Below are 18,657 nucleotides of genomic sequence, written 5' to 3'. Positions count from 1 at the left end.
GTGTAAATTACATCGCTAATGTCATAGAATAGCACATTGTAACGCAGTGTTACAACGTGCCCCATCTGCGCAACTGGAATTTAAAACTGGTTAGTGTCTTCTGCTAGTAATCAAAGCATTACAAAACTATCTGAACTGATAAATAACAGATTGGAGATTAAAATAATAGCAGATTTGTCTCATTTTAAATTAATAATAAAAACTGAGATAAAAAATGTACTTAAGCCAGAATTTAAATGGTAAATGGTAAAATAAATATTCAAACCACGTGTGTTACAACTAACACCCCGTTACTTTGTGCATCTCGCAAGTTTACCCATATCGGTCGGGCTCTAATAATTATTACATGCTTACAAGGTTGGAAGTTCAACAAATCAGTCAATATACTACAGTGATTGTAGTTGTTAAATAAAAATGTCATTCATTTCAATTCATGCATCTCCTAATTTCATCGTAACATATAGGCATTGCCTACAGAAAAGAACATTTATGTTTAATCTATCTAATATTGTGTTGGTCATACTATACAATGATTTATAGCTTGTCTTTGTTGAATAATACAGAACATAAAGAGCTTTAAAAAATAATTGCATATTAAATCGCAATCGCAATTAGATTATTTTCCAAAATTGTTCAGCCCTTGTAATGCTCTGCTCTCAAATTCAGAGAAAAAGAACAAACGAGAGCAAGAGAGAAAGAAAGGAAAGCCAAGGGCATAAAGAGAAGAGAAAGGGATGGAGGCGCATATAGGGAGAGAAGGAAGACCGATTACAGCAGAGGATGAAGATGAGCTAGAGAGAAATAAAGAAAGATGGAGATGGAGGGAAAGAGACAACAGAGAAAATAAGCAGGAAGAAAGAGAAGAGGCTCCTGTAGCGCACAGCTCTGGCTCTTCCCTGGTCTGGCTCAATCCCCTTGGGCCAGTGGTTGAGCAGACATTAATCTATCTGTTTAATGACCCTACAGCTGATCTAATGACTCCTGCATAGGAACCTGTGGCTGTAGGGAGCAGCTCTACACTAAGGGGCAGGACTCATTGTCCTGCTACTATGAGCCCATGTGTCTGAGGGATGATAATATGGTGCTCACTGCTGGTGTACTGAATAATACAGGGAACTGCTGAAAAGACCAGCATGTTCTGGCCTCCTGGTTGTGATCAGTATTTCTCTCACTCTACACACATGGAATTAATATATTTGCAATAATAAATTTTTATATTGTATATATGTAAGTGTATAAATATATAAAATTAATATAATTTTATTATAAACATTTTTATATATTAAACTATATATACAAACTTTGCAGTTATTCATTATTGTAGTAGTTAATATTTTATATAGAAATATTGTGTCCAATAGAATGACTTTTTAAATATAAAAATTTTAAAGGGGTCCTATTATGCTCTTCTACAAAGTCTTGATTTTGTTTTGGGGGTGTACTAGAACAGGCTCTCATACTAGGTTGTTCGAAAAACACATTATTTTTCACATATTTGACATTATTACAACACCTCTCTCCCCAGTCTGGCATGAACGGCTCGAATAGTTCCTGTATCAAATGAAGGCCCGCCTTCTGAAATAAGAAATGTGGTGTGATTGGTTAGCTGGGACAGTGTGTGTTGTGATTGGCACCACTCGGCGCCTGGTCGGGAAATGTCAGGCCCCTTACCATAGCCGCCTGTGAGCTTCAGTGTAAATATTGCGTCAAAATCAAATCAGTTTGAGTGCGATTTAAACCCGGATGATTGTAACCACTCTAAGTTCGTCTGCCTTGGGAAAGCTAGCGTGTCTCCAACATAGTGATAACACTCGTTGCCTTCTCTAGTGCAGCTCAACCAGGTCTCGTCCCATTTTTGAAAAGTGATTTCTGTTAAATAAAATATCTTTGAATTGGACTTTGAGCTTTGTAACTTTGCAGATCTTTTTTATGCTCAAACAGCAACATTACAGACTAACTAAAGTTGAAAAAGTGAAAAAGCATAATAGCACCCCTTTTAATAATATTTTATTAAATCATTTGCTTTTTATTTATTTACAATTTTAGGAGTGATAGTCTTGGGTCATTTTCCATTTATACTTGTTTTTGGCGCCCAGTGTGCTTTAATACTGTATGTACATAATATATTTTATCTAATAAATACAAATCTGTTTTAAATCTTTTTTAAAAGATACCTTCTTTCTTATATTTACCTAAATTTACCCATGATTACCTTGGCTAGACTGCGGGAACGATGTGGTTTGTGTGTTACTCTGTGTTATACTTTTACGGGTGTTGTCCTGAAGTCGATTCAGTTGTTTCCTCTAATAATTTGAACTTTGAGTTATTTAAAAAAAAAAAGGGGGTTCAGTATCTTACCCTTAAAAAACAAACACGCATGCATTTAAAATTTTAAGATTTAATGTGCACTCTTAATGTAGATTCTGTTTGAATATGCATTTATCAAAATATAGATATATAAATATACATTTAGAGGGAGAAATGTTTATGCATTTATTATGAATTACACCTTGTTTTGCTCTCCAAGCTTAATGTGTTTATATTTCAAGGGTGTTTTAGTGCAGTCTTGCAGTCTTTTGAGTGCTTGTTTCTTTGTAAGCTATCTTCCTCTCTTTGTGTCTTGCGCTCTGTGGGCAGTGGTTAGACCATAAGAGACAAGGTCATAGGTAGGCATGGGCCGATTACTGGTTTCAAGGTATACCGCGATTTGAAAATTTCACGGTTTCAAAACCACTAATATTTTCCGTTATACCGTTCCTGTGGTATGTGCTGTTTTTCATGTCTCCTCAAAGACTGAAAGTGTAGGAATCCCTCAGGTTGAGTGCAGTGTAGAGAGTAACACGACCCTCCTCCTCCTGTTGGTGCGAGCGAGCGGTCAGTCACGTGTGTGTGTAGGATGGCCGAATTTAAAGAGCTTCCCCTGGAACTTACGCGATCGGCAACCGGCCGTTTTTAATATTCTAGCTGAGCTGAGTTTTTTTTAGGTGACCGTTATTTTAGAATGTACCGCCTTATTGTTTCCATGGCGACGCGTCTTGCTTGTCATGTGACACAACGCAGCCACAATAGATCTGTATGACATATGGATCGCTTTTATTTCGTTTTTCCTGTTTTATTAAAAATATTCACAAACATGCTCACTATATTACGAAATAGCAATATTGATTTGGGGGTTTATATGAATGTGTTTCTAAGGGGAACTGACTGTCTTCAGAAAAGTTTACGTGGTATTTTCGTTTAATCTCGTCTCTGTATAGTTCATATTAACCCTTTCGCACGTGAGTTTAAAATATTCTAGCTGAGCTGAGTTTTTTTTAGGTGACCGTTATTTTAGAATGTACCGCCTTATTGTTTCCATGGCGACTTTCAGCGCAGTGCTGCTTTGTTTACAGCGGTAACCAAGGAAACGGCGTATCTGGTGTTCCGTGAGCACCTCATGTTGTCAGAGAGTGAATCTGCATCTCATTCAGAGCTTCTGCTGTTTGCTTCATTCAGGCATGTAGTATAATTTCACAAAGCTAGTCAGAACATTCTGTTTTTGCTGAAACAGAATTATTAAATCAAATTATGTATATGAAATTATAAAAATAAATGATATGAAATGATATGTATATGAATTAAATAACTGTAATTACAGATTTAGGTTAAATAAAGATGTCAGTCTTTATTTTTCTTCTTTTTAGGAAACAAATCAAAGAAAAAATAAACAAATTCTACTGTTCCTAATATTCTGTATGTTGCTCAAAAACAAAATATATTGTGTTCAGCGGAAAAAGTTATTTTTTTTACCCAGTCATTTAAAAATAACATTTTAGAATGACAATACCGTAATACTGTGAAACCTTGATATTTTTGCTTAAGGTTATCATACCGTCAAAATCTCATACCGGCCCATGCCTAGTCATAGGGAACGCTTGATAGAAACCAGGTGCCTCCTCCCCACAGTAGATATAGTGAACACGATGGTTTGGATTAAAGGAGGAGTGAGTTGCCATCGACACTCACAACAGCAGATTTTACGGCAGCTGTTTATATAAAAAAGTGAGACACATGATTTGCTGTTATCGAAAGTAGAAGTGACAGTGATGCCTTGATCAGTTTTCCATCAGCTTGATGCCATCATGACATCTTACAATCTGAGAACATGCTTATTACCTATAGCTGAGATTTCATATTAAAACATACCGTTTTAAATCAAGGTTGTCATCTAAAAAAGTTAGTGTAATTTCTACGCCATATCTACATCATTAAACAAAATGGCAAAATAACGTGTGGAAAAAACTCCATTGTAAGGCCAGAGGCATATTTATAGGTGTCTTTTGCTTATTAAACTGGGTTTTAAGAAGTGATCGCCTTTAAATGGTAGGCATGAAAGATCAATGCCTTTTGTGTGATAACTTTTTTTTTTTAGATGTTACATAAATGGGAGACTTTCATGGACTCCGAGGTTAACATTTCTTACAATGAATGATTGTCAAGAGCGTGTGTGTGTACAGGTATAAAAGTAGCTGGCCCTTTACTTAGATTATTAAAAGATGCATGAGACAGCCTAAAGCCATTTTCTCTCTCATTCTCTGCCTCGCTTTCTGCTTTGACAAAAGACAAGGTGTTTCATTGTTACCAAGCAGTTAGTCAAATCAATGACATCCTTTAAAAGTCAATTGTGCTACTTGCTGCCTTTTCAGAAGACATCAACGAATTATAGATTTGCCTTCTGGCCTGATTCCAGGTCTTCAGATGCATTCAGTCTGTGATTATTTCTCCATATGCAGACACACTGACTGATTGACCGTATGATTTGGACCACAATGTATCTTCTATGCTGAATTTGTAGGAATGACCTGAATTTACTGTACACTGTACTCTTACTGATGGTTGATGGATTGATCAGAGTAGCCACTAGTTACATTATCTTTTATTAAAAACATTTATGCTAAAAAGCAATCAAAAGGAAAAACATAAACATTCAGAGTATTATTAGCTGCAAGTGGTACAGTTACTACAGAGCCGCGTTTTAAATGTAAATACATGGCCAGAAATATGTGAGAACCTATTGTGATTGGTTAGGAAGATGTGTTTGAAAATTCAGCTTCTTTATAAATGCAAATAATCAAGTGCGTTTTTGTTGTCACCTAAAACTAAATGTGTCTGATTTAGGACACTGTGGCAGCAAATATATTGTCAGACGTCTGCGGTGTCGCGTGCAGCCCCTGGGTGCTCATGGGAGCTGTGCTGCACAGAGACATGTTTGAAAGGAGCTTAAGAGCTGCCAGGTTTAAGCAGTGACTCCTAATGAGATTACTGAAGCATGGAGGCCACAGCCAAACGTGATCCAGAAACAAACCAGCACTCGGATTTAGAGCCTCGTTGGACACTGTACCTGCAAGACTATTCGGTGCAAGGCAAGATGGCGTTTGCTAGGATCAGTGCATCAGATTAATTAAGACTTGAGTCAAATGAAAAATACAAGTAGAATTCTTGGTGCTTTAAAGTTAACTAGAGCTTCAGATATCATTTTCTTTTTTTAAACTGCAGGAATGGAGGCCACTTTTAAATGTAATTAATGGCCCAAGCTTTTAATTGATTAAAAATTCAGCAGGACCTCTGGATTGTTTCAGATTTGAATGATTAGGTGTTGCATTATTTAGACTTAAGAAACAGTCCAATCCGGCTGGTGTTTTATGTAATAAAAACATTCATCCTTTTGCTGTATTGTAGTAAAAGAGAGAGATGACTTGAAACATTTAGAATTAATTTTTGCCCCGGGATTGAAGAGGGATCTTGTTTATCTTTTGGCCAGTTAAAAATTTCAGCTATTGGTCTGTATTCTGGTGAGGTACAATTAGAGCTGGGCGATAAATCGATAACGATAATTATCGCGCGATATAAACTTCCTCGATAAACGATAACAAGAGGTCGATACATTTTCAATATAATATTTATGAGGCAAAGGCAGAACCAGAGAGCGCAACTCATTTGAAGCGCGTCACTTGGACTGTTTATCTGCTCGGATCAAAGTTTAAACGGCGGTGCGGCGCGAGCTTCACTAGAGCAGATGTGTTCACTCGCTGATTAGTCTCGATCAAACGGTGCTGTGAGATCCAGTGTGAAGCGCTTGCATTCAGCGAAGAACACAAATAACTCTGTTTACAGCCAGATGAAACCGCGCTGACAAACAGGAGAAACACCGTGCGCAACGATACAGTTAGAAGACTTTTTAATCTACAAATTGCCATTTACCATAGATTTACTGTAGTAGCACTAACTGCACCATGGTATTGTGTCAGAAATGTGTGTATTTGTGTCAGATTTTATTATTAATGTAGACATGTTTTAAATGTATTGAAGGAGGAGTAATGGTATATAATTACAGTATTTTTTTGTGATTAAGCTATAGCGTTTATGCATTTATACTAAATTTATTTAGACTAGCTACAGTTTTTCATTAGGGCTGTCGTGAAATGAAATTTCTCACTGAAATGAAATAATAATTATAAAAAATAAATTGTTTTCGTAATCATTACGTTCTCACCCCTTGGCGGAAAAATATACATGCTGTGTGGAGATTTAGGGAAATAGCCTACCTGTAATGGCCATATTCAGCAGCACGTATTTATAGGCTGCTGTCCCTTTAAATCAACTCGGTGTTCGTGCACCGTCTGAAACGCGTTGTTTTCTGCAACTTATTGCACTTAACTCTTTTTAACGTCAAGCAATTCTCTGCTATATGCATCGAACTAAACCTTTGACCTTTTGCAACGTTTTGATTTAAGTAGCCTATAATTAAAATGATTCAGATATCGCACGCCCTTGCGATATGCATATTGCGATATTTACATTTGCGATATATCGATAATTTCGATATATCGTGCAGCCCTAGTACACATTGTTATCATTACTAACTTATTTAATATTCAGTACACACGCACGAAGTGTAAAACGAGAAGGGCATAACCCTATGAAAAAAGAAAACACGCAAAAATCGCGGTTGCTGCGGTTCTTGCATTCCTCTGCGGTTTGCTCGTCAATAGCGTGGTATTGCAATATTGCGGTTACCGTGACAGCCCTATTTTTCATACAAATACCTAAAAACCATATTACATTTTTACTATGGTATTGAGGTGCTATATTTGTGGTTTTAACTGTGATTATCATGATCTAAATGTATGCTACTATGGAAGACCAGTGGTTAATAATAATAAAAAAAAAAAAAACCTCAGACAGTCAGAATAATTAAATTTCACCATATAAAAATTAGGTTGCTACAATACTTAGATATTACAGATTTTGATAATGAACATAAATCTACATCTGCAGCCTAACTTGAGCTACTATTAAATGTGTATTTCTAAGAGACAAAATGTTTTATATTATTATTAATATTATCAGGCAACACAAACCTGTTTCTTGATTTGAAACGATATTACTCATTAGAATGTGCAGAACTAAGAAATATTTTTTTTCTATTAAGATATTTATTTTAAGGAAAAATTGCTGTAAAAGTGTAAAGAACACTTTACATGAAGTGTTTGTTGTGTTCTAAAGAATAGTTTAAAACCACAATTAATGGTCTGGTTTTTACAACTTTCACATTGGAGCAAGAATCTGCCTTTAAACTTGAAAGAAATAAAAATTTGACATTTATCGTGATAATTATCGATATCGACTGATATGAAAAAACATTAGTGATAATTTTTTGGCCATATCGCCCAGCCCTAGGTACAGTTACAACCCTCTACACACACCTTGGCACGCTAGTAAATAATTTAGTTTACTCGCCAGACTGATATACTATTTTATACACGCGCGCACACACACACATACATGTGTGTATATACACTACCGGTCAAAAGTTTGGGATCAGTAAGACTTATAATGTTTTTTTTAAAGAAGTCTCTTATGCATTTATTCAAAATATAAATATTTTCTTACAATATAAATCTTTGCTATCTCTTCTTAACAATTTAACACATACTTGCTGAATAAAAGTTTTAATTTCTTTCAAAAAAAGAAAGAATAAAAATTGACTGACCCCAAACTTTTGGACAGTAGTGTATATTGTTAGAAAAGATTTCCATTTTAAACCAAATAAATGCAGCCTTGATGAGCATAAGAAACTCCTGTAAAAAAACATAAAAAATCCTTCTGATCCCAAAATTTTGACCGGTAGTGTATTAGGCTTGCCGCGATAGACTGTGCTGACGGTGATACTGGTGTTAAGCCGCAACACCGGTTACGTCACTTGCCCACCGCGTCACCGACCCCCACCCTCGTTTTGATATTTTATAGTAATAAAAATCAATTTAGTTCAGTAAAAGAACAGACACTACAATTAAAAACTGAACGCGGCTGCTCAATGCAGGGTGCGGAACGACCGTCGCATCACAGATCAGATTTCATTTATCCAGTGAGGAGAGTGAGTCCAGCTGACTGACAAGAAGTGCCACACCACTTTTACAAGCTATTTAAAAGCGAAGGAAAGCGAGGAAAAGAGGGAATGCCCCGCCCCCGCGGTGATACCGGTATTACCGGTGTTGTCACGTCGATTAACTGGTGGGAAAATTTCCTCACAGTCACAACCCTATAGTGTATATATATTTATATATATATGTATGTGATTCCACCAAATCAGCTTATCTTTGTAAAATGGCACAGCTTCTTAAATCTTAGCTTCTTAATCAGTCAATCAAGCATTATATTATGATATTATGATAATTTAGCACTATTTAATAATAGAACTATATTAATTTGAACTAAAACTTGGTAACCATTTATGAATGCATATTTGTTATTTTAACTTAGGATTAGTAGTAAAAGTACCAAAATGATCGACAAAGTAGTCCGTGTGACATCAGTTGTTCAACTGTAAAGTTTTGAAGCTACGAGAATACTTTTTTGTGCAAAGAACAAAGAAACGCCGGATCTGGGTCAGCGCTGCCTCATGCTCGTGTCATGATTAGTGTTGTTTTTGGCGGCCTGTTTTAATTTTAGTTTTAGTCTAGTCTTTGTGTGAAACTGTCATTTTAGTTTTTATTAGTTTTAGTCACCTCGTTTTCGTCACGTGATAAAGGTTCGTTGACGACGATATTTAGTCATAATTTTCGTTGACGAAAGCAACACTAGTCATGATACTGTCGTGAACGCACGTCCACAAGTAACATGGCCATTAGCACTATAAACACATGATGTCTGTTTCATTCATACTGGACGCCAGAGAACGCCCTCGCACAGAAAATCCACATATCCAGTCACAGAAGTAAAGAACTCATGACCCTCCAGGAAATCCCTTTTATGGACAAAGCCATCACTATTATATCTGTAACTGAGTAAACAGAACATATAAACGATTTGAATGATAAAACAAAGACAATAAACACTCGACTGCGGCAATATAGTTTATCTGTGTTATTTAAGCTATTTCTGGTATTTTCATAATAATTAAGTATATTTATAATAGGGTGACCATATTTTAGTTTTCCAAAAAAAGGACAGTAGGGGGCGGGGTTCGTGGGCGGGGCTTCACCTAACAGTATACGTAGCAAGGTTTTTTTTTTTGTTTGTTTGCTTATTTTGTTTTTATAATAAATAAAAAGAAAAGTAGAAAGAATAGAAAAAGAATAGGGAATGCCATTAGAATAGAGAGTGCTAGAGTTAGAGGGTCAAATGAAGATGAAAGTTTTTCAGCCGTTTCTTGAACATATTACAGACTCAGCTGCTTGGATTGAGCTGGGCAGGTCATTCCACCAGGAGGGAACAGTTAGAGGTTTAGCTTTAGGCATTTTAATTTAAGCATGTTTAGACTAGTTAACGGAAGGCTACCTGCTGCCATCAGAGCAAGTGTTATTACTGCATTCACACGCTCCTCGGATGCTCTCATTTCCCGAGTTGTGCTTTTAAGTTGGAATGTGAAAACAACATGGACACTCTCGTTACTACAAAGATTTGTTGGATTTGTATTATTAGAGCTTTCCCACTTGAGTTCACGTGCATTTTCTCAGTTGGGAAATTATTTTTGACGTGCGGTGCCGGTGATGATGTTTCTTACGTCCGTTTCGGAGAACCAGAGGACAAATATTTCAATCGATCGCTCAGGCATGGCACCGAAATGAGGCACCGAAATATGCGTTCTGATTCGGTTCTAGTACATACCAGTTACATAGGTACTAGGGCTGGCCAAAAAATCGAATGCGATTTTCATGCGAATCTCGTCAGTAAAGCCGCTTCTGGTGATTAGTAGTAAATTTTGTGTAGCTTGTCAGTGATCTACGGCTCTGTGTAGTACATGCCGCTCCAGCTGAAAGCACGTGCTGGAGATTTACTACTAATCACCAGAAGCGGCTTTACTGACAAGATGCGCATGAAAATTGCATTCGATTTTTTGCACAGCCCTAATAGGTACCGGTGCCATATTGGCCCAACCCTAGTAGTTACCTTGCTGTCTATGGGAGGGTCAGAGAGCCCTCATATTTCATCAAAAATATCTTAAATTGTGTTCCGAAGATGAACAAAGGTCTTACGGGTTTCGAACAACACGAGGGTGAGTAATTAATGACAGAATTTCAATTTTTGGGTGAACTAACCCTTTAAGATATTGTTGGTCATTCAGGGTTTCTGTAAAAAAATATATAATAGTAATAGATAATAGTAATTATTATTAAAAGATATTACTACTACTAATTCTACTACTATACTAACAATAAACAACTCACTAAGGATTAATGAGCTGCTAGGTTCATGAATATTAATCACGTTGTCAGCGTTCGCTCTAACTGATTTGCTGAAATCAAAACAGGGACGGTAATAGATGAGCACCAGCCAATGAAATTGCCACTTGCGCATTAGCTCCGCCCACTACAGGAGAAACTGGCATATCTTCTGCTTGTTCTTAAAAACGGAATAATTCTAAATGAACGTTATTTTGACTGGAAAATATAACAAAAATATAGTTTACATGTAGCGTGTTGAGTCAGCGTGGCAAGTAAGACTCTCGCTCTCTCTCTTTGCATGTGTGAGAGAAACAGTGCTCTCAGCAAAGCGACGGCGAGTCACGCGCCTTCACACTAGAGTTTACGGTGCGTCAAATACAGGTGCGCTGCGCATCCATTGAGATGAACTGAAACAGCACATATCGCTTGACGGAGAGTACTCCGTGTTCAGCGAGTGAAAATATATCTGTGCTAAACTTGTAATTAGCCTCTAACACACACTTTGTGCAAATTGCTTTCCCATATGAAAGGTACATCAGTTGTTTATAGACAGCAGCAGGTTGGTGACCAGGTCTCTGTGCGTCCTCTCCACAGGCGAGGATGATGGTGTGTGGGAGAGCGGTCTGTCCTACGAATGTCGAACTCTTCTCTTCAAGGCCATTCACAACCTGCTGGAGCGCTGTCTGATGAACCGTAGTTTCGTACGCATCGGAAAATGGTTCGTCAAACCCTATGAAAAGGACGAGAAGCCCATTAACAAGAGGTAAGAATACTATTTCTGTTCGGATGTTCTTTCATTTACTCTCATTGTCTTAAATTGATTTTATGTTATCTGTATCTGATTTTATGTTATCTAATCCTTATCTGTAGATAAGGATTAATTTGATCACTGCTTTGATGGAGCTTGCAATTTTTGCATCCTCCACTGAGGTACTTGCATTAGAGAAGCGCTTGTTTATGAAGCTCAGGTTTCTATACAGAGTAGGGGTCGACCGATATGTGTTTTTCAGGGCCGATACCGATTATTACAGATCAAATATATTTTGAACCGATATATATGTCTGGTGTAAAAATTAAAATTAATGTCAAAATTAAGAATAACAAGGGCTCTGACAAAAACTGCCTTCCCTGGTGTTGGTTGAGTGTAGTACTCCCACAGTAAACTCTTTATTTTAAAGAGTTAAACTCTTTATTTTTTGGCAAACAAAGGGTTTACTATTAAAATTAAAACATGGAAGAAATAGCATATTGTGTGATTATTCTTTTAGACAAAAGTTGTAATAATTGTTGTAGTAATCAGGGGTTAAAGCAAAAACCAAACCCCATTCCTCAGCCATACCTGTCACACACCCAGTTTAAGAGCAGTGTTTTTCTTCTTGTAATCAGGAGCGCTTGTCCTCCTAATTAAAAAAATTAAGGAGCACCTTCTGATCAATAATCAAAAATTCTGATCAAAAATGTGCCTTCCTAATATGAGGTGAAATGATTTACAGGGGCATTTTCATTTTACCTTTGCAATAGCATCATTTTCATCTGTAAAATTCAAAAATTTGTAACGTGCAAATGAACCTGCGGGAATGAGTATAATTATTATTAATAGCCGCAATCCTGCGTCTGAAATTCAAGACCTTCTCTGTATTCTCTGCTAATAACCCGACTGTGAATGATGCGAGCGACGTTATGTTGTCAGTGAGAAGCTGCAGCCGTGGCGGGGATGAATAGTATTTTTGCGCCTTAATATTTAGATACTAGTCCATATTGCGACTCTATTTAAGTGTACTGACCTACTTTTGATTAATTCATCCAAACTTTGACAAATTCCGTGACATTCCGCGTCATACAGTAAATTCCATTTATATGACTGGATTCCGCGATTCCGTCCGCGTTTTCCGCATCGTGGAAATCATAGATAATATTGAGGTGTTATGCAACTTCAGTGTAACGTTAGTGGATTGGGATCTATTGCAACTTAAGCAACGTCTGCTGCTGCCTTACCTTTGAGAGACAACTGATGCGTGATCACTGAAGCAGCTCCAGTTAGCAAGCGCTTTTGGAGTGAGAGTGAATTCCGCATTGATTGGTCGGACTCATGACTCCAAACAAATCAGATGAGTGGTGGGCGGAGACTGCTTTAGGCCACAGAGTGGTAAGTTCTGACAGGCTGCATCAGAGACGAATAGCGCGTTTCAAAATTAAGTTATTTTATCGGCGAATCGGTTTTGAAAATGACCGATACCGATAATCATAAAATGCTTAATATCGGCGCCTATAATCGGTCGACCCCTAATACAGAGTAAGATCTAGACCAGGTGGCCTCAAATCAACCACACTTGCTTCACAGTCTGACACCAAAACGTGAATATCAAAGCATATTTACACACCATCTCAGTGGGGATTTGAATACAGACCTGGGTGCGTATCCAGTAGGGCTGTGTATCACCAGCAAAGATACGATACGTATCACGATACAGAGGCCACAATACGATACGTATCACGATACATGACTGCACTGAATTTCACCTCCGCTCACAGAATTTAGAAAAACAGCTGTTTATTAAACACTGCTTACTATAGTGCCATTTCTAACTATTGGCAGAGCAGGCAGTTGACCTCTGCATTATGAAGGGCCTCCATAACTGTACCACAGTACAATATAGGTAATGGCATATGTACATGGTTGCCAGGTTGACAAAGATAAGTAGCACACTTAGCAGATATTTCCGTATTGCGCAAGTGTAAAGCTTTGTTTTGGGGATTACGTCTCTTTATATCAGGCAATCCAGTTGTGTTCCTCTGCGGCCAGATTAAACCTTGTTGTAGCCTATATATGCTTTATTCATTATTTTTTAGAAACCTCGCACTTTTCTACTCTTTTTTTAAACGTTGTAAAATTTTAAACAAATTAAGCGTGGTCCACTGCTGCACACATGCCACAATATCGATACAGGGCCAGCTGTATCGATACTCGTATCGTCAAATCTCTGTGACGATACATCGTCGTATCGGTATTTTGAACACAGCACTAGTATCCAGAGATTGACTACTTGTGCTATAGTGCAATAATATTTTTTTTAATGCCGTTCTCAGACTGCAATATGCTCTTGTGTGTTTGTGTACATTAGCTTCTTGCTGGTGTGCAAGTGCTCTGTCTCCAGCGCTGGATTTCTCCCTGTCAGCATCTGTGCTCTTTGATCAGAAACTGAGACGACGTGTGTAGAGGTGGAAAAAAAAAAAAGAGCAGCTTGGCTTTTCTCTGCCCTCTGCCACAGTTCTCTCCTCACAGCGTCATTTATTTGTGCTCTTCTCTTATCTTGCTCAAGGTCATTTATACACTCTATTAGCATAGCCAGACAGCATTCAAGTAGGTTCAGAATATTTTTTTAAATTTTTTTTATCATACAACAATTCACAGCAATGGTTGAACATCTTCAAATGCAAAGCAAGATATGTGTTTGAGGTCTTGTTTAATACTGAAATTAATATTTTAATCCTAGAGTCTTTGAATTTTGAAGGATCAGAGGCTGTTTGTTAAACACGGTTAAAACACACATTCCGTTGAGGTCTGTTAACAAGGCTCTAACTGTGAGTCTGTGTTTTATTGCTCTGTCTGTCTGCAAATCACTATGAAGTGACAGAAAAAAGGAACAACAGCGCTTCCTCCTTTAGCTCACCCTCTTTCACTCACACACAGGCACTTTCCTTCCCTCCCTCCCTCTTTCTATTAGTAGTTTAGATGGTGTGTTGAAGATTTAGCAGTCATAGAGATTGTTTCTCTAATTTTCTAATTTACTTTTTTTTTTTTTTGCCACTAGCATTTGAAACCAAACGACCACCATGACTTAACATGCACAGCATACAGACTCATTAATTATTAATTGAATACATGCATATTTACTACATATTTTCAACTCTTTGTCCCTCTCTCCTGTTGTAAACGAATAAAACGTATAGACTCCTTCATCCATTAGATGTTTGAAGCAAAGGTATGTGCTTGTAACATTTGCTTCTTACATTATTGTTCAAATGTTTGGGGTCTGTAATGTTTTTGAAAAGTGTCTTATGCTCACCAAGGCTGCATCTATTTAGTCAAAAATAGAGTAATATTGTGAAATTACATTTGCAAATAGGGATGCACCGAATGTTCGGCAACCGAAATTATTCGGCCGAAAATAGCAAAAAAGCCGAATAAGCGAAAAGACTGAATAACTTGTACCGAACAATGATATGACGCGATCAAATAGCAACCAGCGCGCTGTAGCCTGTATCCTTTCATATCAAAGCACGAAATAAACTACGTGCATGCAATGCCGTGGTCAGTTAAGTCATGAATAGGGATGCACCGAATGTTCCACAATCTAAATTATTCGGCCGAAAATAGCAAAAAAAGCTCTTTCGGTGTTCGGCCGAATAAGCGAAAAGACCGAATAAATTTTACCGAACAATGATATGATGCGATCAAATAGCAACCAGCGCAGAGTGAGAGGCGCACACTCTTTATTATGCAGCTCACACGTCAGCCAGGTGGAAGCATTTAAACTGTCGGAGAAAGACGCAAAAATCATTACAAGCACCGACAGCGAGAGACTGTTTAGGACTGCATCGCATGTCTTCAATGAGAAGAGGAAGGCAAGCTTTGAATAGCAAGCTTTTTAATTTATGCAATGGTGAAAAAAAAATTTGGCAAAATACATGGGGGAAAAAACTTGAAAAACCGTGTTCGGTATTCGGCCTTCGGCCCAGTGTTTTTTTTTAATTCGGTTTCCGCTTCGGCCAAGAATTTTAATTTCGGTGCATCCCTAATTGCAAATAGTACTGTTTTCTATTTTAATGTTTTATAATTGTATTTATTCCTGTGATGGCAAAGCTGAATTTTCATCGGCCATTAGTCCAGTCTTCAGTGTCGCAGGATCCTTCAGAAATCATTCTAATATGCTGATTTGGAGCTCAAAAAACATTTCTTATTACTTTCAATGTTAAAAATAGCTGTGCTGCAATAATGTTTTATACATGTATTTATGCATGTCTTTACTGTCACTTTTGGTAAATGTAATAGACCTGTAGACCTGGCTGAATAAAATTAATTTCTTTAAAAAAAAAAAAAAATCTTACTAACCACAAATGTTTGAACGATACTGTACATTTAGACACAACCATTATTGTCAAAGTAGTGCATGATTTGTTTATGTCGAGAGTTTCTGCAGAGTCTGGTCTGGTCTGTGGGCTAAATTGATCAAGCATATGCTCACTGTCTGCCGCTGGCCGCTTGGTTGTTACTTTAAATGCGTAACGTTAATTAAGCTATGTGAGTACTGCTCATGTCTGAAAATAATATATGAAAAACTAAATTATTTTACGTAAAAACATTAGGCTATAGCTTATATTTATTTAGTACAGTTTTAAAATAATGTAAAAACTTAAATTGAATTGTAAAACTGAAAGTATTTTTTTTTATTGTGTTCAGCACGGTGGGCCGCATTAGAATTCATGACGGGCCGCGGGTTGAGAACCACTGCGTTAAAGAGACCTTGATATATGACACAGTGCCCTAATGAAAGCCAAATCTTGATGTACATGATGTCCCTGTATCTTGGATCAATTAATGTTGCAGGTGCACTATATTTGTCTTCCATGACGCTAACCATTTTTCTTTTTATGTTGCGCGTCAACTCCGTGTCTTCCTCGGTTGGGAGCAAAATATCCTCAGATAATAACCGTAGGACTGGTTTAACAGAGGACGCTGTAACTGTCTTCTCGGAAGACAGCGCATCTGTAAAATCCGTGACCTTCTTCAGCGCTGCATTAACGGATTCTAGGACTTCGATGTATATATATTAAAGCTGTTTTTAAATTTTACCGAATTATAAAATAAACTTTCACTAACAAAAAAAAAAAAAAGTGCGGTGATGACGGTGAAGACCTCAACACCGCGGTCGGCATCTAATTACCGCGGTTATGCGGTAATGCGGTTATCGTCACAGCCCTAGTCTGTGGTCAGATTTAATTCATAACACCTAATGTCTCATATTGGAAAACTCTGGTTCCTCATTTCCTCATTAAGAGTCAGACTGTGTGGTAAAACATCTTAATGTGTGTAAGTGGACGTTTTGTACTCCCTTCATCCCTATGACAAGATAATATGAATTGAAGGGATCTGATTCTCAATCGGTGCTCACTGAGCCTTTTAAATAACAGACTCAGAGGCATAAGAGCGGAGAACAAGGTGTAGTAATGGGCTGTTTGGTGATTAGCATTTCTGCCTGCTACACTGATTCCCAAAGCCTGCTTGCATTTCTCTTGGTGCCAAATCCCTCAGTGATGGCTTGTGTGTTCAAGTCTTAAGCTTGTGTATTTTTTCCACCAAGGAGGTGTTTAATTTTGTCCCCGAAGAGCCATCATAGCAGAACACACGTGTCCCTTAGAGGATATCACCTGTCACAAATATGGCAGTGTGTTCCTGCATGCCATAACTCAAAACACCTCGGATTCCTCACAGGCCTCCATTCATAAACTGGCAGGGGCATCTTAACCGATCCTTTTTCAAACCAGATATTATAATGATGTGATGTCAACATTCATTTGTAGCATTGATTGATTTTCTTTTTAAAAGTTCAAAAGTTTGGGGAGGTTTTTTTTTAATAAAGAAATTAATACTTGTATTTAGTAAGCACACATTATAATGATTGAAAGTGATGGTAAACAATTTTACAAAAAAAAAAAAAATTAAAATAAATGCTGTTCTTTTGAATTTTTACATTTGTTGAAATTGACAACAGTTATAAGTTAAGTTGTAATATTTCACCGTATTATTAGTTTTTCTGTATTTTTGATCAAATAAATGCAGGCTTAATGAGCAAAAGAGACTTCTTTCAATAACTTTAAAAATCTAACCGACCCCAAACTTTTAAACCGTAGTGTAAATGTTTTGTGATTGTTGTTTTTATGTTGTCTTTAACCTCTGTGGACTGTTTAGATTAGGTAAGGTGTAGTGTTGTCACGGTACCAAAATTTCAGTATTCGGTACCAATACCAGTGAAAATCCACGGTTCTCGGTACCAATTTCGGTACCAAAGCAAAACACAAAAACATGCTAATTGAACAACATTTTTATTAATAACGTTAAACAAAAATTAAATGTACAAAACCAATGCCATTCGTTATACTTATTTAAAATTGTTTCAAGTTTTTCCACAAGTAATACAAGTATGAAAAAAGTAAAGTTTCACCCAAAAGTTGAGTCATAGTTCTGCTGCCACTGAAAGACATCTGTAAACTGTTGTAGTTTGATGCGTTTCCTCTTGAGGTCGCCACTGCTTTTAAGAAGAGGTTGCCAGGTTTTGACAACAAAACCCACCCAATTGCGTTTCGAGGGGGTCCCCTGTTAAAAATCACGTTCTGAGGATAAAATACGCATGTTTTGGCGGGGTTCCCCTGGTAAAATTCGCATTCCAGGGGCTAAATATCACGTTAATGGGTCGTTTTTCAACCCGCGGACATGAAAAACAACCCGTGGCAACAGTGTTAAAGCAGCCCAATTCCGCGGGAAAACCACAGACTTGGCAACACTGGAAGAGGATAGCTTTCGGATAGCGCATCAAGAACCGGGTTGACCGGGTACTCGGTACCACCGGTACTTAAAAAAAACCTGGTACCGTAACGTTTTCATTTTTTTAATACCGACTTGGTACCGAAATACCGGGTCTTTTGACAACACTAGTAAGGTGTGTATAAGGAGTGGAGCTGTACTCGCAGTGCAGACATACACACTTGTGTTCTCTTTTGAGGGATTACCATAGTAAACCTGCTAGACTTCAGGCCTGTGTTGTCCCCACCTTTACTTGTCCTGACGCCCGTCCTCTAGATCCTTCTGCATGGAAAACACAGACAGCCTCTGCAGCATCGCTGGCTTCCTCTCCCTCTCTCTCTCTCTCTCTCTTTCCTTGCAGGTTTTTTA

The 18,657-nt window shown here is 37.5% G+C and overlaps 1 protein-coding gene across 1 annotated transcript in view; it reads left to right on the top strand.

Annotated features, from left to right (window-relative positions):
* LOC107699258 (mediator of RNA polymerase II transcription subunit 13-like) overlaps positions 1-18,657 on the top strand; it is a 104,581-nt gene that overhangs the window by 27,362 nt on the left and 58,562 nt on the right. The window contains exon 3 of the mRNA XM_016500454.1: positions 11,301-11,469. Coding sequence (XP_016355940.1) covers positions 11,301-11,469 — 169 coding nt within the window. The remainder of the gene's footprint in view (positions 1-11,300; positions 11,470-18,657) is intronic.

The sequence above is a fragment of the Sinocyclocheilus anshuiensis genome, unplaced genomic scaffold (genome assembly GCF_001515605.1).
Source record: "Sinocyclocheilus anshuiensis isolate Anshui unplaced genomic scaffold, SAMN03320099.WGS_v1.1 scaffold334, whole genome shotgun sequence".
Classification (NCBI taxonomy): Eukaryota; Metazoa; Chordata; class Actinopteri; order Cypriniformes; family Cyprinidae; genus Sinocyclocheilus; species Sinocyclocheilus anshuiensis.
This window is presented reverse-complemented; position numbering and strand designations above follow the sequence as displayed.